Source organism: Clinocottus analis, unplaced genomic scaffold (genome assembly GCF_023055335.1).
Source record: "Clinocottus analis isolate CAN_PGR_092001 unplaced genomic scaffold, fCliAna1.0.p SCAF_6, whole genome shotgun sequence".
In the NCBI taxonomy this organism is placed as follows: Eukaryota; Metazoa; Chordata; class Actinopteri; order Perciformes; family Cottidae; genus Clinocottus; species Clinocottus analis.
The window spans coordinates 12,842,392-12,864,345 of NW_027176218.1; the positions used below are offsets into that span (position 1 = coordinate 12,842,392).

The 21,954-nt window shown below is 38.9% G+C and overlaps 2 protein-coding genes across 3 annotated transcripts; one reads left to right on the forward strand and one right to left on the reverse strand.

The window, feature by feature from the left end:
* Positions 1–2,798: 2,798 nt before the first annotated feature.
* On the forward strand, positions 2,799–9,772 carry LOC137803941 (kelch domain-containing protein 10-like). Of its 2 annotated transcripts, none has more exons than XM_068602807.1 (10): positions 2,799–3,024; positions 3,942–4,043; positions 4,309–4,530; positions 5,468–5,622; positions 5,755–5,903; positions 6,623–6,707; positions 6,786–6,852; positions 6,935–6,982; positions 7,073–7,212; positions 7,636–9,772. In XM_068602807.1, the coding sequence occupies exons 1-10, from the start codon at positions 2,940–2,942 to the stop codon at positions 7,843–7,845; spliced, it is 1,263 nt and encodes a 420-aa protein (XP_068458908.1). In that variant the 5' UTR covers positions 2,799–2,939; the 3' UTR covers positions 7,846–9,772. The 2 variants fall into 2 exon arrangements, with proteins under 2 accessions (XP_068458908.1, XP_068458909.1); XM_068602808.1 differs by having other exon boundaries at positions 3,942–4,034.
* Positions 9,359–20,832, reverse strand: LOC137803942 (uncharacterized). Its single transcript, XM_068602809.1, has 20 exons — positions 20,669–20,832; positions 18,616–18,774; positions 18,421–18,527; positions 18,232–18,340; positions 17,727–17,843; positions 17,586–17,647; positions 15,123–15,275; positions 14,853–15,044; positions 14,650–14,749; positions 14,410–14,551; positions 14,108–14,291; positions 13,908–14,007; positions 13,008–13,132; positions 12,882–12,913; positions 12,336–12,448; positions 11,444–11,589; positions 11,272–11,366; positions 11,122–11,200; positions 10,925–11,033; positions 9,359–10,388 (listed from the first exon to the last, which is right to left on the reverse strand). The coding sequence occupies exons 1-20, from the start codon at positions 20,736–20,738 to the stop codon at positions 10,315–10,317; spliced, it is 2,268 nt and encodes a 755-aa protein (XP_068458910.1). The 5' UTR covers positions 20,739–20,832; the 3' UTR covers positions 9,359–10,314.
* Between the last annotated feature and the right edge of the window lie 1,122 nt (positions 20,833–21,954).

Here is a 21,954-nt window from a genome sequence, read left to right on the forward strand (position 1 = left end):
CTTCTTGTCCAACACTTTAGTTTGGTTAATATCCAGTAGTTAGTGAAGACATAATACACACAGTATAGGCTACAGTCAGTACAAGGAGACATGGTAGTACGAGTAGCCTACACATAGCTATCTAATGCAGTCCAAAACAAAAGTAGCTTTTACTGCTATAGATGTCGATGAAGTTTATGATGTTTAGTTTTTTTGTTGAAACTGTTTCAAAGAAATGTTGTTTTGACTTTATGCTTATTTTGGGGTGATATGGTTTATCCTACTGTTCTATATTGCTTCCCAGTTTAAGGCATTTCTTGTATTAGTCGTAAAAAGAAAAAGCATAAACAAAATCACTGGGTGCATCAAAGTGCCACAAAAGTGTTTATTTTCATAAGTCATCATAAACCAAAGCTCCACATCTCATGAGAGAAAAAATAGATAACAATAAACAATTAGCAAATTATATAATGTAAATAAAATAAAGTGGAATGAATCCAGAGAAGATTAACTGAAGCCAAATCAAGAAATGCTCCCTAACTTGTAAACTACAGGGAAATGTTGCTTGGTTATTAACCTTGTATAGTATGTGTTGTATTGTATACTGTTCATTAATATTGTTATGATACTTTATCAACCACATCAAAGGTCTAAAGAGGGTTGTGCAGACAGAAACATAATGTGTGCTTGTAAATGTAAACACTCAGTACATGAAAACACACTTAAGATGAGTGAAAAAGCACATTATGCTGGATCGGAATGTCACATAGGCCTTGAGAATCGCACATGAGCAGAGATGGCTCTTAAGTGGTCATATGATGACCTTGTCAGGCCATGAGACCCTCGCTTGTCATATGATGACAACAGCAATACAGTACCAAAATTCTTTGTTTTGATGATGTTATTATGTTTCTCCAGCCATGTGAAGCCAAGAATAGAGCCATAAATGCGACAAAAAACAACAACGTCTGAGCGCACTTCTAACAAATGTAAACGCACCACTTGACTCGACATTATTAAGCTGGGAAATACCTTTTCGTTTCACTTGATTATGTGACGTACAACAGCCGCTCTTTTTCCGAGTCACAAGAGTATCTCCCTACTCAAATGTTGCTTGTGTTGTAATGTTGTATTAATTGTGGATTTAAAATATTGTCAACCTTGTTAGCGTATACACAGCAAAAGTCTCTGTTAATGACACTATGACGCATTCTTAAATTCAAGTCAGATCCATCATTTCATGCCAGAAGTTTTTTTAATGGCCTGCCATGTTTCCAGGTCAATACAAAATTAATACTTTGTTAAGCCTATTTTACATGGCAGATCTGAATAACATAATTCGGAATGATTTGCTTATCTATTTGAATCTATTCATGCATCAACAAACAACAGTCATGATTGTACTTTTGTGCATCAGTAAGACTCATTTCTTTGGATGAGATGGTTTCAAGTGATGACTTCCATGAATCTGTGAGTAGATCCAATGAACCAAAGTTCTGTTTAATCTCATCAACACAGCTGCTGCTTATTGTTCAGAATGTCTTGCTGTCAGTGATATTTCATGAACTGGCTTCATTTCTATTGAGGAATTATTTTTGAGAGGCAATGTTACATTATTAACTGAGGCTGATATTGTTTCTGCTGACCCTTATAAAGGCCACAGGCCAATACGAGTTGGTCTAAACAATAAAGTTGTTATATATTACAAATGTTGCTGGAGTTTTGACCTCTTTCTTTCTTTCTGTTGGCAAATGACTGAACCTCTGATTAACATTTGTACCCCTACCAGGAAGCTTTGTGAAAGAACACGGTGATTGGCATGGATCTCGAGATGATTGATTGGTGCATCGTGTGCAGTTATCTCAACAGAAACATGCTAGGAGTTCAAAGCTAAATGTTATTTTATCGTAATAATCATGGGGCCCTAACAGGCAGCAATGTGGTCGAATGTTAAACATTAACATGATTGCGTACACATGCCAAAATAACACTACTGTGTGAGTGTTTTTTGTGCCAAGTTGTAAGAGTGTGAACTGCAGGGAAACAACACTGAAAAGACAAATAAAAGAATGTGTTTGATTCAATCTTTTCACAATCACTATCTAAACTGGGACTGTCACTGACACAATTCTCAAATACAACTCTTGATTATACTCTGTTTATTTTCACTCAGTCTACGTGGGAAAAGCCAATGCAGTTTCTAGTGTGATTGATCTGTTTTGCTTCTTTAGCCTATCCCAATGAGCTTCAAATCCAGATTATCACATGTCAGCAAAGCAGACACCAGAAGATCTGGGGGAAAGGTTGACTCTTGGTTTAGTTAATCAAAAGGAGTCACTCCGACCACAGATTTCTCTCAAAGTAACTGAACAGTTGTTCATCATCTAAACTGTACATTGACATCTTTTTCTTTGTCTTGTGAGATTGTAAATGTAATATTAGTGGATTTTAGACAGTTGGATAAAACAAGCACGTCCAAGACATCACCTTGGACTGTACAAATGTTAATAGGTATTTTCTCTTTTTTTCTATTGAATTTTACTAAAAAAAAGATTAAGCTTAAGTTTATTTCCAATAATAATCCTCTGACACTTCTGCTGGTTACTTGTGGTAACTGAAGGATTTGTATACTCATTGACCACTTTTGGCTGTTCTTTAAATATATTGTACATATTGTATTTCCATATTTAGAGCCACTGCAGTTTTTCCAAACACATAAACATCCCCATGTGATTCTTGAACACGACTCGAAGGGCCTCCCCTCCTCTGATTGGTCAGTTCAGGCCAGCTGGCTGTGACGCTGCGGGCAGCAGCAGGTGTGGACGGTCTGTTGTGTTATTTCTTTATTTTGGTGTTATTGCAGCAGCTCGCAGGCCCATGCCACACCGTGTGGTTAACCTGCAGAGGGTTCCGGTCCAGGTCTGGGTGTGAATCCTGTCTGCGTGTGGTCCACTGTCGAGATGTCGTCAGCCGAACACGACGGAACCTTCAGTCAGCTCAATAAGTTTGAGAAACTGTCGTGGAGGCCCCTCAACCGCGACTCAGGTCTGTAGACTGAACCCACTGCGCTGCAAGAACAAGTAAACCGGCTCAGGCAGCAAAGCAAACGGCAAACCAAATGTTAATGTGGTTAGCTTGTGTTTAGTCTTTGTGTTCACCGTCTCGTCTGAGTCAGCGATGCGGTGCCGCGCCGCTTCAGCTCCCAGGACACAGCGAGCTAACGCGGCTACGGAAGCCAGCAGACATTAGAGAGGGAATAAACCCCCAGCAGGCATCTAAACGGTATTTTGCTTTACATGTGTCTTAAAATATAGAGGACTGACGAAAGAGATATTTTTTTTTGCTATATTTTTCATTGGCTTCATGCAGGGGACACTGGACAGATAACTGTAAACTGTAGCATCACCACACTGATGCAATTGAGAAGTTTATAAAAGTTAACTTCGTTGTGTCAAACAGCCTTCATCGCCACATTTTATTTATAGACTTCATTCATCCCCAGCAGGAGATTTGTTTGTGGCAGCAGCAAGCAAAGTTGAATAGGAAACATCCAAATATTTATTATGAAAAATACTCAATATAAAATGGCAAATTAAATTTAAGAAAAATAAATAATAGAGTGAAAAAATGCAAGGCATATACACAGTGAAATAGAAGTATGTACAGTGACTAACTAAACAACAAAAGCGGTACGAGGGTTAATGATGATTCAGCTACAGAATTATCACACATGCTGTGATTAGGACCGATACGATATCAGTTGGCACAGAAGGCCCAGGTAGAAAATGCATGGCCCACCACTGCTGAATGGTTTCCAATTGTATGGTAGTTCTTAATGCTAAACAGATTTATTCTCAAAAAAGGAAAACCATGCATATTTTAGTTGTGTTAACAGTCTAGCATTTGACAAACAGGCAGTACATTAACTCTACATTACTTGTTCTATGATGACTGATTGACAGGCTCCAAGAAGCGGGCACGGTGGCTTCAGGCTCGCCGTATTTTCTCCCCTTCCTGCCCTAACCTGCGGATCCCCAACAGGTTTCTGAGAGAAGGTGCTGAAAGTATGACCTCCCCATCAGACTGTAATACTTCAAACAAGAAACTGTTACTGAGTGATCCTGCTCATGTTAAATACATACTGTGTGCTGTAACTGTGAAGTTGTAAAATCCACAAAGTGCTAGCTGTTTCACTTAAAGTATTTTGGACGTCAAGTTGTCTGATATTTGTGCTTTATGACATTCTTTGCTCGCATTATCTCTATTTCCTTTAACATCTACATCTTGGACTCTCACATTTGGTCTGTCTTGAACCTGTTCCTCTCACAGGGCATCGTGTACCCCCCGCCCGGAGCGGACACCGCTGTGTTGCAGACAGCACCAACCTGTATGTGTTTGGAGGCTACAACCCAGACTTTGAGGAGGCAGGCGGGTCAGAGAATGAAGACTACCCTCTTTTCAGGGAGCTTTGGCGGTTTCATTTTGCTACATCCACCTGGCAGCAGATCCGCACAGAGGGTTACATGCCCACAGAGCTGGCCTCTATGTCAGGTAAGGATTGGTGTACTGACCTTCATTTCTTATCAGACTTAAACCCCTGCACACAAATGCATGTTGTCCTTTTAGAGCCATATACAGGTCTTATTGAAAGGTTCCCTGTTGAGTTTTTGACCACTAATAAGACTATGATGCGTCAAGTCTCATGAGGTATCTGCACAAAGGTGAAAAATAACAATCCTGCCAATGGTTTCAAACTATTCCACTGAACTACAGGAGGCAGTAATGCGCAAACAAAGCCAGGGAAGAAGATGACTGCTAATGCTAGTGTGTAAACAGTGCTAGTTTCAAATTAAACGTTTGCTTTTCAATTGTTTGAGGAAGGAAATGTAATCAACACAATTGTTAAAGCTCAAGGTGCCCACTGAGTTTTGGCAAAAAAAACTGATTGTACACATAAACATTGGTTGTTGAAGTAAGCTCTAAGTTGGCTGACACACTGGAAACATTCAGTGTTGACTATTCTGTTAGTTTGTCCAATTACTTCTGAACCTCTGAAAATGTGGGGGTGTGTGTAAAATGGTTGTAATTCCTACACAGTTAATGCTATATTCAATGTTATATCCATTGAAATTAAACTAAAAGTCTACACTTTAACCACATATTGACTGTCATTTCAAATCCGTGGAAAGCGGAAAATAAGCAAAATTGCGTCACAATCCAAATACTTATGGCCCTGACTGTATATGCTGGTTGAACATAGGCAACAAACAACATGGAGACTCAATTCATGAAAACATTGCATCTATTGTGTCACTAGTGGTCAAAATTCACAGGAGACTTTTAATACTGTATTGTTGAAGCTGCAACTTCAAGTTTCAGTCAGTGAAATGTTCCAGTATGTAATTTTGAACCAACCATATCAGGCATTCTAGGCAAGATGTGAAACTGTCATACAGACGGGTTGTTTTCATGTGTCTCTCACTCGCAGCTGTTTTACATGGCAACAACCTGCTGGTATTTGGTGGCACTGGGATTCCATTTGGGGAAAACAACGGCAATGACGTCCATGTCTGCAATGTTCAGTATAAACGATGGAACCTGCTCAACTGCAGAGGGAAGAAACCCAACAAGATCTATGGACAGGTAACAGTGTGTGTCTCTATCGACATGAAGTCGTAAAATGTTTCTCTGTCTTGATTTATTCAAAAGGATTTGGCAAGATTATGTAGCTGTGTATTCCATCAAACAACATCTATAAGTGTGCTCTGTTTCCAGGCCATGATCATCATTAATGGCTACCTCTACATGTTTGGTGGGACGACAGGATACCTTTACAGTACTGACCTGCACAGGCTGGACCTGACCACCAGAGAGTGGACCCACCTCAAACCCAACAATGCACCTTCAGATCTACCGGAGGAGAGGTGAGACGGCAAGCATTGTGTTGAGAACTACAGAATAGCCGGGTCCTTTCTGTACGGTAATGTATTGAATTTGATCATGGTAATTTCTAGATCTTGCTAAGTATCAAAAAGAGAGTATGGAAAACTGTTTCCAGGCTATTGCCCCAGTTCTGCCATTTTTAAATGGAAAATGTGTTTGAGCCAGAATATAAATTAAAGCTGTCACAAGGAACTTTTAATTTTGTGTTGATCTTTGCGGTCCCTGTGGACAAAAGTGGTGGCACTTTAGAAACCATGATTTACTGCAGCAGGGTCTGACAGACCCAGCAGTACTAAATCTCCAGCAGCTGGACCGGCAGAGCAGTGAGGTGTAGCACTGCTTCTGCTTAGGGTAGGAGACACTGCGGCTGGGTGCGAAGCTCTCTTCGTCCCGCTGGAGAATCCGATTGCAGCACTTAGCCGGATCTCCATCTGCCTGCTGCTGGAGGCCCTGCTGGAGGCCCTGGTGAACCTGCATGATTTCATCGGATTTTGCACAGAATCTGACCCTGTGGCGGCGATGACGAGCGCTAATAACCTATTACGATACTACTATATAGAAATAACCAATCTTCTCACCAGTGGTCTGTCTTGAATGAATGTCTCAGAGGCATAAGTATTCATTTGATACTGTTTCATAATCAGTTAAAGTTCTTACAGTAACCTTAGAAAGGACTGAAAATGACTGCATGGTCTTACAGGTACAGACATGAACTAGCTCATGATGGACAGAGAATATACATTTTAGGAGGTGGGACTTCCTGGACGTCATATCCCCTGGATAAGGTGAGAAACAGGCACATAGTTTGAGAGTGTGTTACTATTTACCACTTATTATTTACTTGTACTATTTGTCTCCATCAGATTCACACGTATAACTTGGAGACAAATTACTGGGAGGAAATGGTCACCAAACCCCACGAAAAAATAGGTTCATGATCAGTTTTGCTTTTTTTGTGTGCTTTTATGGTATTTAAAGACAAAATGAATTTACTTTGTCATTATCACGACAGGATATCCTGCTGCTCGACGTTGTCACAGCTGTGTGCAGGTCAAAGATGGTAAGGAGTACTTAACGTAGAATTTTCTGGACACAACTGTCTGAACTGTTTTTTTATTATGACCACGTCTTGCTCTGTTTCTACCTCCAGAGGTGTTCATATGTGGGGGTTATAACGGCGAGTTAATCCTATCAGACCTGTGGAAAATCAACCTGCAGACATTTCAGTGGACCAAGCTCCCCGCCGCTATGCCAGAACCAGCCTATTTTCACTGTGCTGCAGTCACTCCGGTTCGTAAAATGTCTGTCCAACATGTTGACGTCTGACTTGGTCGGCAGATTCTCTTCTGCTCTGAAATCTGTTCTGTAATCAGTTTATTTGTGCTGTATAGCTGCAACAAAGCATTGTTTTCATTATGAATTATTCTGCAGATTAATATTTGTTCTATTAACTATTTATTATCAGAGAAAAAGGGAAAAATGTCTCTTGAGCCCATGTTGACGTTTCCAAATATCCTGCTTGTCAAATAAAAAAGTCAATCCTATAAACAGCAAATCAAAGCTGAAACTACTTCACTATTTCAGGGTCTTGCTTTTAAAATGACAGATTATTTATTAAGTAGCAAAATAGCTGTGCATTAAGTTTATGTTGATTGACAAATAATGAATCGAGTTGTTTCAGCTCTAATTTCTGCAACTATTTGGATCCTTTAGGCTGGCTGCATGTATGTACACGGCGGTGTCGTCAACATGTCTGGGAACAGAAGGACTGGCTCGTTGTACAAAGTGTGGTTGGTGGTGCCCAGCCTGCTGGAGCTCACCTGGGAGAAACTGCTGAAAACGTTCCCTCGCTTAGCTCAGCTGTCTACACTTCAGTTGCATAGCATGGGATTGACGCACACCCTAATTCAGCGGCTGAAATAGACGAAGCACAAAGACTAAAGAAAGGTGTATGTGGTGAAACAGCACTAACTCTAAAATCCCTGAAGACTAGGAAAAGACAGTCAGATGACTAAAAAAACTTCAAAAGCCTTTTAACTTTATTTTTATGGAAATGTATGCTTGTAAAAAAAAAAAGAAAGTGTAATTTGTTTTTTGCATGAATCCATCAGAATGATTGCATCAGTGTGGACACCAGAACCACTCCCTTCTGCTTTGCACTCAATATGTTGGGTCAATTTTATAGTGCGTTCCCCAATTTTTTATTTTTTTTTAACCACACGTTTCTGTCGCAAGAGCAGGAAGTGGCCCAGGCAAATTAAATGTTGCTTCTGCTAGTGTAATTTTAGATTAAATTCCAAGACTGAACTCTGCTTGTTTCACTGTCTAAGTGATTACGTGTTGCACACTATTGGCATCTTTTACAGATGTTCAGTTACATCATCAGTCATACGTTAAATCAAACATTTCTGATACAAACCAGCCATCTTAACTGAAGAGAGGCACGCTGCTGATAAAGCATGGACACGTTATAACTGTGATAAGTCAGTCCATTATTCAAAGAATCATGTTTTTGCCTCAAGGGCTTTCTGATTGAATGCTGATATGGAGCTGTGATCTTAAAAGGTACAGTACAAATTTAAAATCCCAGTCGTCGCGTTAGGCCTTGTGAGCAGATTGAAACCCCCAAAAGCCTTTTAAAAACATCTGGGACATGGTATCACTGTGAATCTTCTAATCACTCTTCAGTTATTAATCTTTCAGGAAACATTATAAATGAATTCTTCCACCTTTAGCTCCCCAGTGATTCTGGCTTTTTATTTCTACATTTGGTGCCTTCTGAATTTCCTAAATGTCCCATTGTTATTAGACAATAGTAAAGTAAGTAGTTGTTCTACGTGTAGAATCTCCCACCCACCCGTCCTCTCGTCCCCGCCCAATGCTATTTACCTGGTGTTTGCCACATGAGCCTTTGTTGCTGAACTTTGAGTAATAAGTGCAGCTAATGATTTTTCATTAACTTAAATACCCATTTGTTCTCTATTTATTTGATTCACTGTACTGCTGTTTTATTTTATTACAAAACTCTGAATTGTAGCAAAACGTGAGCTGCTTTTCTTTTTTGCATGGTTCATTGTCATTTCAGTTCATGCCTGGTCCATTAACCTTTTATACTGTAAATTAAGTTGTATTGTAATCGTTTAAGACTTTTGCTCTTGTTTTTATGGAGGACTTTGCTTTGTGCTGTGGTACTACTAAAAATGTGGCATGGGACTTCTTAAACTAGTAACATGGTAGTCTTGAGGTGTACTCAGGATGTGAAATACTGTGACCAGACTCAGTCTGAACTAAGAGCTCCACAAACAGTCTTCTAAAAGCAGATTTATGCATACAGAGATGACTAATGAAACAATATTTTTGCGGTTTCTGCTGACTGTAAATCTTAAATACTGTAGTAACCCACCAGCTGCTTGTACTTAGTCACACCGTTGCCTCGTCTCCTTTTGTCAACTTTTACCTTTTTTTAATTTATATATACACATTTGCATTTTATCTAACAATCACTGTAACTGTCTGTACCATTCTAAGCTAACTCTTTTGAAACGTATTGTATCATAATGGCCATTTCATATTCAAAACATCCCCTTAGTTACTTTTTCTTATGTTTGACATTATGGCCTTATTTATCTTACTCTGAAGCAACAGCTTTACTACGTGCACAGACTTAATAAATATACCAATTTGCTTTAGATTGAGATGTTTATATTTGCATCATTTGTGATGTTAATGAAAGTTGAATTATCTCTTGCATGAAGCTGGGGTGTGCATGTCACTTTACACAAACTCTCGGGAGAAAAGCTCAATGTCTCAAAAGCAATTATGGCTATACATTATATTTTGTAATTCCTGTCTGTACAAACAATAAAAACAGTCAGTTTTTCAAACCATTGTATTGACAGTTGTAGTTATTGTTCTTACTTAGCACAGCCAGCTATGCCAGGTTTTCCAAACATATGGTGCCAGTGTTTAATGCAACATTATCTCCTCCAGACATTTGCTGATTCACTCGTTTAAGTTAAAAAGTATACAAAATATATAACGGTACCCTAAACAAAATATTATCAGTGCAGATATTTAATTATATTAATTTGCATTGTAAAAATACATTTCTTTTTTCTTTCACCAGTTTACAAAGATCACAACATTCTGAGGAAACAGTTAAATGTGTTAGCTTACAAACTACATTTTACAGTACAAATATAGTCATGCAACAAGTACCTACCTGAGAGAAACATTTTATAAAATGTAGAATTTAAGAAATAGCATGAGAAATAAAACACTTAATAAAAAGCCCAAGTCATGACCTTGTCAGGAAAAAGTTTTAACAGGGAGTGGTGTTCGAGTCCTCCAGGCTTAAAAGAAGAAAAGTGTACCAAAGTTTTAGTCGCCCAGTCAGCAGCCTGGTGGAGATGGAGCAAAGTAATACAGCGCCAGCAGAATAAGGTAGACGACCACCAGAGCTGTACCTGGGGGAGGAGAATAACACGTCATGTGTAAGATACAATTCAATACAATCAAACCACCATACTGGATTTCTCCTGCAGGGAGACATCCTGCTGGTTCACAGAATAAGACCCCAAAAAAAAGAGAATCATCGACTGGTCAGCAAAGTTATCCAGATGAATGACTAAACCAGCCTCTTGGACAATAGATCTTCAAGTTGTTTTTCAAAGCAAAAAGGGAATCAATCCAAAACTGTATGATCAAGCAATGACCACGCCCACTGAGGAGACTGGAAGTGGACATAATTTCAAACCAACATGTTTTTAATGCAACGTCTTTGTGATGTGGCATCTTTGATAACAGCTTGCAATGCATTTGCCTTAATGGCTAACGAAACCACCTGTACGGACTCGTTTTTATCGTTATTGGACAGTGTGTTTGGAAAACAGCTTGCTCTCCCTTATGGAGAGCTGCATCTGTGTAGTCTTAATATTAATACATTAATTTCACTTTCTGCCTGATGTTCAATCTCTTATTTTTTTAAAAAGGAAAAACTTACCCTGAAAATAATCAGACTTGCCATCCATGAAGATGTAGTTGACAAGAATCACACTGAAGATACTGGCCCACAGGTGTATGTCACTGAATAACAGCACAAATCCCACATCCTGTCCAAACGGAGAAGATTACAGAAATTAACAGCTAACAGCAGGCATTTATATGAATGAATCAATGATCAAATGTAGGGTGTCTTACATAGAAGGCATTAAATAAGACGAGAATTGGAATCTGCAGCATGCAGACCTGAACAGCAATACAGCTTCCCACCTCCAAGCTGTACAAAGACAAACCTTTATAAATTTCACTTTTTTAAATGTGCAAAGAACTTAATAAGACATGATTTACCTAAGACTGATATTGTTTTGAAGAGCAAACTGAATTCCATTAACAATCTCTGGGATCTCAGGAACCATCGCGAGAACCGTCACCCCAATGAAATACTGAAGAAAGACAGTCAAACGTTAGGCCAGCAGCGGAAACGACCACATAAAACCTGACTTAAGAGGTATCTCCTGACCTGAGAGATGTTGGGCTGGTTTAGTATTGGCTGGATGTGCTCGGTGACAAGATCAGCACAAGCAGACGTGAGCACAGTGGCCATGATGAGGATGACCAGAGACCTCCACCGGGACCAGTGGACTACTGCGCCTTGATGGCCCATCACTGCACAGACAAACAAAGAGATTTTAGCATTTGACAACTGTTCACTGTCGAGTAGTGGGATAATGCAAGTTAAATGGACAGTTAGGATGTTTTGAAGTGGGGTTGTGTGAGGTGCTCATCCATAGTCTGTGTGTTACCTACCAAGATGGCCACTGGCATGTCCCCAGTTTGGAGAAGCAGAAAGGAGTACCAGCACAGGAGCAACACAATGTCTTGCAGTAGATTTGTGCAGCAGCAAAATGTATTTTAGCCACTTAAAAAAGGTGATTCTGCTCTCTGTTGCTGTTATTGTGGGATTGTTATTGTGTTTGGTGAATTTAAACTAACCCTAAAATAAACAAACAAATGAACCGATCGAGGCAGCTGTAACCAGCAACTCCTATGTTGTGCGACAGAAAACTACAGTTTTTGTCAATGTAATGTAGATAACGACTTTAATTCGCCGTCTAAAAAAGGGCCGTCCGACAGTACAGTAAGCGGTGAAAATATATTATAAATTAATGTAAGATTAAGATTTCTTTCATGTCGGCCTTTTTTCAGGAGCCTCAAATACGTTTTGCTTCTGTACTCGTCCATAGCAGTACAGTACTTGGCTTCAGTGCTGGTACTTCTGTCTATTTCTCCAAATTGGTGCCGTCCAAACCGCTGTCTATGGTACTGTATACACTGACTTTGAGTACCTAATACTACGCCACTTCAAACCAAACTATTCCTTTAGCTGTGATCCCTGAGAGGGAGACTCCTACCCTGTCCATCTCCAACATGGATGTCATAAATGTGGGAGTGCGTCTTCAGAGTAAATATCAGTCCAATGATGTAGGCAGCTGGCAAGAGGGCACATACTGTGTACACCAGTGGCCTGGCAAAAAGATCACATACAATAAATGAAAGGGAAATTAAATAAATAAATAAATAGGGAAATTCCAAAGACTATATGTTGGCTTAGTAGGTTTTAGCTTATTTGCCTCTGGTCTTTTTTATACCTTATATGTGTGCCAAAAACTTTACACAACATCCACTACTTTTAGATTGATTCATCGCTTTCCAGACAGTTACTGTTTTGCAGTCGTTTCACCAGAATCAAAACTATCTTTAAGGGAAACGTGTTGAAAAGTCATTGCATCAGCCCGAGATTCCCCTTTGGAGTCTGCTACTGAAACTTAAACAAAGACAGATAATAGGCAAACCTGGACATTGTGGAAACGTCAACTCTTGACATTAAATATAGCAACAAGGAGACTTAAAAAAAATGTAGTAGTCAGTATATGTATATAAAGTAAAACAAGTCTTACTCAACATGGTCGTGGAATAATGTACCGTTGTTCTGTTGGGAAAAATGGTGATATATTATTCATAACAGAGTGTAAGTAATTAATATATTGTTTGTTAAAATGTGCTTGTTACAAAGAGATGCTGACCAGATCGTAGTGGCAGTTGTGGCAGACAAACTGACCGTTTGTACCGTTTCCGCCAGTAGAGTTGGTGCAAGCGTCGCACACCAAATTTCCATAAGCTTTGGAGAACAACGTGGGGGCAAACACACCTGCCATTGACAATAAAGGGGATTAGTCAGTGTAATTTTATTTCAGTTTTGACAGTGTACAGCTGGGTCTGTTGCTGCCACCACCACCTGAGTATCAGCAAGACATTTGATGTCATTTGGAGCTGAATATTTGACACATGTATGAACTCGGTCATTATTGGAATAATCTACACATCTCTTCTTTATCGATTAAATATCTTTGAAGAATAGAAAGTTACATGTTCAGACAATTATTTTTCTGATAGCTAAGTGTATAAATAGGACAACATTTAACATTTGATGTATTACAGCCACTAGTTGAACAGGTTTTTTCTTTTATAATTTAAGATCTACTGGAGAATTGTGAGAGACAATTAAAGTAAATCTGTTGAATTTATTTCAGCTAACATACAAACACAATAAAAACAGTATCTGCAAAAAGCAACTGTAGCTCTGTAACATGTGTTGCCTGCAGGTGGAGCAAGTGTCCAAATTTAAGCAGCTACTACTCTTTTTTTTTGCACTCAGGATTTAAAAAACACATGTTTGTATCTTGAGGTCGAAACTGCTGCTGCTGGTTACGTGTCCAGCAGAGACCAAACAACTTCACCAAAAATAAATGTAACTGACTCAATGTGAATCAATCAGTTTGTGAGTACCTCAAGAGCCAGTTTCTTGATGTAGTTGGCATCTTAAAATGGTTTCTCTTTTTTATTCTTTTTTTAAAAAAAAGGACACTTTTCTTTTACTGTATGGCTGGATACAGACATACAGTCCATATCTATGAAAGACTTGCCTCCAACAGAGATGAAAAGCAATGCAGAGCTCACTCCTGTAGAGCGACTGTTGAATCTTTGCTCACTGTGTCTCAACCCTCCGATTATCATGCAGATGCCCTAAGAAAAAGACAAAGCAAGAAGCCACATTCATACTGCACATGCAATATTTGTGTGTTGTGTATTTTAATGTGGCTCTTGTAAATGCAGGATGGCTCACAGGGATGAAGAGGATGCATCCGAGCAGCGTGCCAGTCAACGCTGCCTTAACAACCTCCTGCAGACACGGGTTGCCGGCCTTGTGACCTCTTAGTAGGGCTGTGATGTAAAAGGTCAACTCTGTGATGGAGCCAAAAGTGGCGTTCACCACTGCACCCACTGCAAAGTTACTCTGGGCTGAGATACTGCAAGTGTCCAAAAACGATTGACAGTTAACATAGTACACTAGACGTAACAGGCAACGTCTAATACATTTTATAAAACTTTTTTTTTTACAGGTGTATTTCAAAGTGAACAACTCACCTGGCAATGCCCATACCAATGTAATAAGACAGAGGTATGATGGAGCAGATTGCTATGGCGAACTTGACATTAGAGCTGGCATACTGGTTTTCCCGGTCAATATATCCAATTATCATGGCAACTATTACTAAAGGGAGGAGGTCTGAGACGGGGGTCAAAGATGATAACACGTCTTCATTTCTCACTCACTCACACTCACTCACACTCACACACACACACACACACACACGTAAAGGATACTGACAGCAAACACATTGATCCCATCAACTGTGTACTTGTAGTAATACCAGTTTGCAGCGTGGTAGCAGCACAGCAGTGCTCTGCTTTCATACACTTGAGGCTAAGGGTCAAGTGGAAAATAAAGAAGCTGGTGCATTAAACCAAAGCTGAACATTAATATATCTCTATTGTGTCGTAGGCAATTCATGTAAAATCTCTCTTGCCTTCCTCTGTGAGCAGGTGGAGACAGAGACGTCCTCAGGAGCCAAGAGAAGGATGACGCCGAGTGTGCGTGCGTTCATCTTGAAAACAGGGATAGTGAAGACCAGGATCCAGGAGAGGAAGCAGGCCAGGGAGTGGATGACCACCAGGGGAGGATATCCCAGCAGCAGCCACACGTAAGTCGAGAAACGATGCTGGGTAACAAGGAGAATGATTTCCATGCAGCAAAAATGTGTTTTATAGATATGTTTTATACATGCATTCTAAATTACCCAGTAAGGAGTACGCTGCGGTCGTCCAGGCAGCTCTGGGACTAGCACCTCTGTGGGTGAAGGCAACAGAACTGGTGAATTATCTTCCGTGCCGTCTATGTTACACTCACAGTCTGGTGCTTGTTCACAGCATCTTCTCAATGTATTTCCAATCTGAAGAAACACAACCAGAGGAAAGTGTTATTTCTGGAATCATTAGAGCATCAATTTCTCAATCACACGGGCGGCCTGCTGTAAGTAATTATTATTTACAGTTTATCTTATCGCTCTGGTATTCCTTCAAGTCATGAAAATAATGAACATTTGGTTTATAAAATGTCAGAAAGTGGATAAAAATGGCCATTACAATTTCCCAAAGCAAAGTTTTCTGAAAGAGAAAGATCCCATTTACAGTGATATAAAAAAGAGAAACCAGCTAATCTTCACATTTGAGAAGCTGGAGGAGGTGGTGGTTTGACATTTCTGCTTGATTGATAAAAAACAATCAATCAATCAGTTTGTCGTCAAAACTACATTATAAAAATAAATAGCATACAATTAAACAGTAAGAAATCAAATAATGGAACACATATTTCCAAAATGTGGCCTACTCATGGCTGACAGTTGAAATATTTTTTTTTTTAAGTAACACACTTTTATAGCATATTTTAGTGTTTTACATAAAACATGAACTATGATACAATAAAAACATGAAAGAGCCAAGATAACAAAATTAAATTAAATTGAATATAAAATACAAAAAAAGGTTGTGTAGTTAATTAATAATTGTATTTAAAAGTAAATTAAGTAGGTACAGTTATAAAAAAGAATACGTTTAAAAGTACAGTAAAAAAAAAAATACATAAAATTGTTTTTTAAAAAAAAGTTAAAGAAAGAAAGAACCTAACCCTGACAACAATGTACAAATACTAAATCAAGGGTCAGACTTTGAAATAACTTATTGGGCCTAAAATTGTGAGATCCGTAGGATAGAAAGAGGCATTAACAAATGTAACTATGGCACATACACCTCATAGGAATCCATGAACTGCATTAGCAGAGCGGGACTCTTGGCACAGCTTGTACTGCGAAGGTCACACAAATCACTGTCCCATTCTTACAACAGGGAACATCTACACAATCTACTAAACAGGTTTAACAGTTACACAAGAAAACATAATGATCATTAACTATAACTTTGTGCACTGATTTCAGGTAAGCCTATTGAACCAATAACAGATGAAGAGGTTTGTATTGACAGGGCTCTTTATATTACCCACTAAAATGTTTGTAATTGGGCAGGTTAGCAAAATGTGAGTTCTTGCTCAAGGTGTCGCTAAAATGCAGCCACTTGTAAGAGTTATATCTGTTTTAGATGCTATATTGCTGGAGAAACTCTGACTTTATTAGCTTGTGTCACCTGTGTTTTCTGAAGGGATCTACATGTCCCGTCATGTGTTTTGTCTCCTTTCTTTGAATGTTTAGTTATAGGTGGAAGACAAACTGCCAACTAAACCAAATCAGAGAAGTCCTGTGAAAAGTGCACGAGCAAATAAACATTTTGTGACAAATAAAGCTTGAGGCCATAAAGACCTTTGAAAAGGTTTTTGTGACCTAAATTGTCAAGAAATGCTTTAATGTCAAACTATCAATCACTCCGGTGGCCTGATCAGACAGGACATTGACTCCCTTGTCTCACCCATTCAACTAATCCTGTAAAGTTTCCAAAAGGCTCATCCAATCACACCTCTTAATAATATTACAAAAAGATTACATAATAGACCCCTGAAGCTTTTAAGCGGCTATTAAAAAGAGGGGAAGATGTAATTGGTGGTTATTCAGCATCAGAGGAGGGGTTTAATAACATCAAGCCTATAAATGTTGCAGCATATACTACACTTAGGGACTGTCTGGGTAAAACTGGTGTTGAACCATGGCAAAGCACTGGGGTGTCACCTCGACAGCACTGCTGGGGCGCTTCTTCACCCAAGAGGCTATATAGTGGTAAAAAGACTACTATCATGTCACTGCTATACAATATACTTGTTTGGCAAAAGTAAAAAGGTATTTACATAACACCAAACACCTACTCATGGCTCGGTCCTCCATCACTGGGATAAAAACATGCCATAAGGTTTGTTTCAGTGTGGATTCATCTGCTCCTTTTAAAGTATCAACTGATTCACTGGTATTAATATCAAACCAACATAAAGAACTGAAAGTGCCTTAATGTTACAAATCTTGTTGTGTCTAATTGTTTTACATTTTTAAAGTGTCAACGCTAACATCAGTGATGTATGTGCAACAACGAGTTGCAGCAAAATGTGTAGTGTTGCAGACATGTGGTGTTGCTAAGCAAGACCACTGCTTTCATGACCACGTGCGAGGGACTATGAGGAAACTACAGGGCTACTACTCCATCTTCCTCATTTCAGTTACTATAACAAGTAAACGTCCCGAAAATCAACTGAAATCAAAATGTACCTCATGGATTGACTTGCCAAACGGCCACAGGAAGTAGCAGGACAACTTCCAGCAAAGTTTGCCTAAAGAGTGAGAGAACAATTGAATATATGCAACAAAAAAAACACAAATCATTCATCTTTATTGGCCTGGCTTACTCACCATACGATACACCAGTGACAGTGGTGAACATGAGTAGACCGATCAAGATGTATGCCAAAGACACCCACCAGCCGAAGAGAAGCACATACGCTACGTTTCCGCATGTGATGAGATGACCTAACACCAAGAAGACAAACATCAGTGAAAGGCTGACACGTTCTCTCGCAGCCACAGTAACAATTTGTTACATATGCAACACAGTGAAATCTATAAAAACAAGTTCAACAGGACACAAAACACATGGTTAGATGATCATAAAAGGTTTTAAACAAACAGGTTTGCAAACTTATTTGGAATACTTTGCAAACTTTCATCAACTGGTCACAAGTCAGACTGATCACTCTTGCCTTGTGAACACAGTTTTTTTTTTAAAATGGGGAATTAATTGTGATTTATCATGTGTCATGTGTCTGAACTATTGGTGCTTTGATCGTCTTATCAATCTTTTCCCAAGTTGGGATAAATCAAAACGATCTTCCAACACAAACTTAACACACTACTGTACCTGCATGTGGTTTAATGACGTTCAGTTCCGAGTAGAGCTCTTTCACAACCTCCGACCTGACTTCAAATGGACGCTCCGTTACGTGACTCTTCCATTTTCTGAAACCAAACTGACAGACACCAAATACAGAGTTAGAGGGATAGGCCCTTCTACCTGTTGTGCTGCACTCAAACTGCTTGAGATACTTACCCTGTAGTTGTTAACCAGTTTATTGGCTTCCACTTCGTTCTCCGCTCTAATGGTTCTCTTGCTTTGGATCTCCTCCCAGCTATCATCGCAGGCATGATGGTTTTGACCTAAATTGACAAGCCATAAGATGGCAAATAAATGTTTGAAAACATATCACTATTGTTGTAAAAAAAATCTAAATAAGTCAGTACTCACATGCATGTTCAGGCATGCATTTTGTCGTGGAAAGTGCAGGACATATTGACTGATGTGAAGACAGAGTGTTTGTAGAATTAGGTTGTGGATCGTCGCGTAGTTGGCCATGAATCTGTTCATGATTGTGACCGACCAGGGGCTCATGTTCCCACAGAAGATCTGCAATACCAGGCGAAAAACTAATTACACATAACTAAAAGATGTTTACTGTAGTCACAAAGTCAGTGGTAAAAATTCTTTTCAACATGAATGAATTATTTTTAATTAGTGAAAATGGATTTTTATCTATTATATTGGCATAAAAGTGAATGTACAATACATGTTGGCAAAATTGAGCTTTAACCTGTGGCTTTTTAGTATGTTGCTCAATCATACAGTCTTATGTTTATGTTATGTTCATATAGAATTGCACGATGGCAGTTCATTGAAAGATCCCATTCTGACATGTTATAAGACTTGCAAAGAGATTCTGCTTTGATCAATAATTTGTTTGTGATATTGCTTTTCCGCATTCATCTCGTTAAAAACTCCTAATATTACATTGGTCTCATTTAAAAATCCATAATCTATAAAAAATGTCGGTCAGTTTTCCACGCCACATCGGTGTTATTCCTGCTCATTTGTACACATATTAACTTCCCCCTCCACCAACAGCAAACGTTTAGTGGAGGGGGACTTAGGATACAATATGACCTGGTTTAAGACGTATAGGGCACTCACACCTAAACGAAAATTATACCCCTGAACTAGCAAGCCACATTAAATAAGAAAGATAAGACTTGAGAAATCTAAACTGCTATAATGAATCGAAAAAGTCTGTCTCTGAGAAATACATCCACATCTAGTGACTTGATGCTGACTACCTGCACTGCATTACAGACACAGACACACGTCTCAGGGGCAGAAATGTTATCTTTGAACTGATAACTGCCTCAGACAGCCTGACAATAGCTGAATTTGTTCTGCAGGGAAACCAGAGGCATGACTCTAATAATGGAAAAAAGGGTTAAAATGCCCTTCCATTGATTCATTCTTAAAAGACAGTAACTTGATGAATGAATAAGTGCAGACAGAGTGCAGCCAATATTGTGCTTTCTTGTCTCATGACACATCATGAGACAAAAGAAACACAATATTCTTTACTTCTCCTTTTAACTGCTCAAAACTTTTGAGTCTTGTTGTATTTCCTCTTTCTGTTTTGGTATTTGCTTCCTGAAGCCCAAACATAGTAAAAATAAATAAATAAGTAGTATTAGTGATCGTGTTAATGATTGTGCACTGACAGAAGAGGTTGTTTGCAGGTTTTTAAATCATTACTCATAGTTGTGTCATCAGTGAAGAAGAAGAACACATTAAGGTTTACAGAAAATGTGTTAATGCAAGATATAATTAATTTACCCACCAAGGGTAATTCACATATACAGACACATTAGACTATTTTGATAATCATTTTTGTCATGTATCAATCAAGTGTCAAACCTTCCTTGGTTCTACAGCGAAATGGATTTTTTGCTTTTCTTTTTTCTATATTATTGTACAAGGTATGTATTTGGGTTGTTTTACAGTTGATTTTATCAAACATGTCATATTGTAATCTGGGAAACTTGGTATATCCCTATTTTCCACATTTTTCATAAAATAAAAACTCTGATTTATGTAAATAATCATTAGTTGCAGGCCCAGTATAGACAACTACAGTTCTTCTTATAGCAGCAAAAGACACTAAATTAAATCTCGGATTACTTTATATGCACTTTTCAACATGGGAATTTCGCTGACACAAATAGAGACGGTACATGCGCGCGCCAACACGCTCGCACACGCAGCGTGTAATCAATACGACGTGACCGACATGCAACAGAGCACCGAACTGACCGTGTTTACTCTTTTGATTCATGTAATGATATCACGGTGGGCTGAAGAAGCACAACAGCCGATGGTGTCTTATATAAAATGGAGAATACATCCATAGCGCTGTTACGGACACAGTCTGTTTGTTACAAATAAAGTTTTTTTTAATAGCAAAAGCTAAATATGAGCCTCAGCCGCTCACCTTGCGTCTGTTCCGCCGGCCTCCTCCTGCGGCTGCTCGTACACGAGCTGTGTGCGGCTGAGAGAGACATCTCCTTCAGTAAAACACCTCACCGTTAAGTCTTACAACACTCCCTTCTCGTCTCAACGTCCCTTTCACTGCGTTCATGTTAAGGAGACGCACGGATTTAGGCTTAGACCGCTTGGAATTATGGGAAATGTAGTTCCTCCAATAGGGGAAAAAACCGGCCTTAAACTCGAACGTAAATCACACGGTGCTGTAAAATAAGTCATGCATAAAGATTACAGAAGTGGAGGGAAGCAATGGTGCATAGTAAGTATGCACCATTTATTCAAATTTAGTTGATTATTTTGTGAAGTGTGATTCTGACCAAATTTGCACATTAGAGGAGTTTGCTTTCTGCCAAAAACAATGTTAGCTTTTAGGCAACTAACCAACGTGTAGGTTTAGAAAGAGAACATGTCTTGGGTAAGGCTAAACTAATCCATTTTGGTCCCCATCCGGCTGTTTCATTCAACAAGAATGATTTAACCTCATACCAAACCCTAACGTTTCATTTGGTGGCAACATGGTGGTTTTGTGAATTTGTGGATTTTTATTTCGCGTAAATGTGGATAATGTGTCACGCTCGGTCAAAACGGCAGCAGCGTTTGGACCCAAATGCAGATAGACACGATGAACAGAAAGATGCTAAACAGTAATTTTAATAAACAAATGTCGAAAACTTACAAAGTAGGACAGTCTAAAAATGTGTAACGGAAAATGCAATAGTCAAACCAATACAGGCAAAACACAAAACTGTGCCAGGTAATTGTGTATGCGTGATATAAACATAGCAGACAAAAGACAGGAATATAAATACACAAGACACAGGTGAGCAGACTGAAGGGCAGGCAAAAAGTTGATTGGTGGAAGAAACACAAAGGAACAGAGAAAGGCTAATAAGACTAATCACAGAAATAAATTAAGGAAAATCACAAGGAGAGGAAGTCAAAACAACCACAGGAAACGGGAGGCAGGGAATTTCAAAATAAAAGCAGAAACAAACAAATTTAAAACCAAGATTTTGACATGAGGGGACTTTTATGCACCTGGATTTCCGTTTTTCTTAAAGAGCAGCTCATTAACTGAAATATTTTTTTTAAATTATATAACGGATTCTTTAGTTTTCCCCCATTTTCATGCTTTTCGTGACTTTTGAACTTGACATTTTTCTCTGATAATGAAAATTAATATTTGCATTAGCTGTAGGGCTGCAACAACAACTGTCTGTGAGAGTGTGCTTC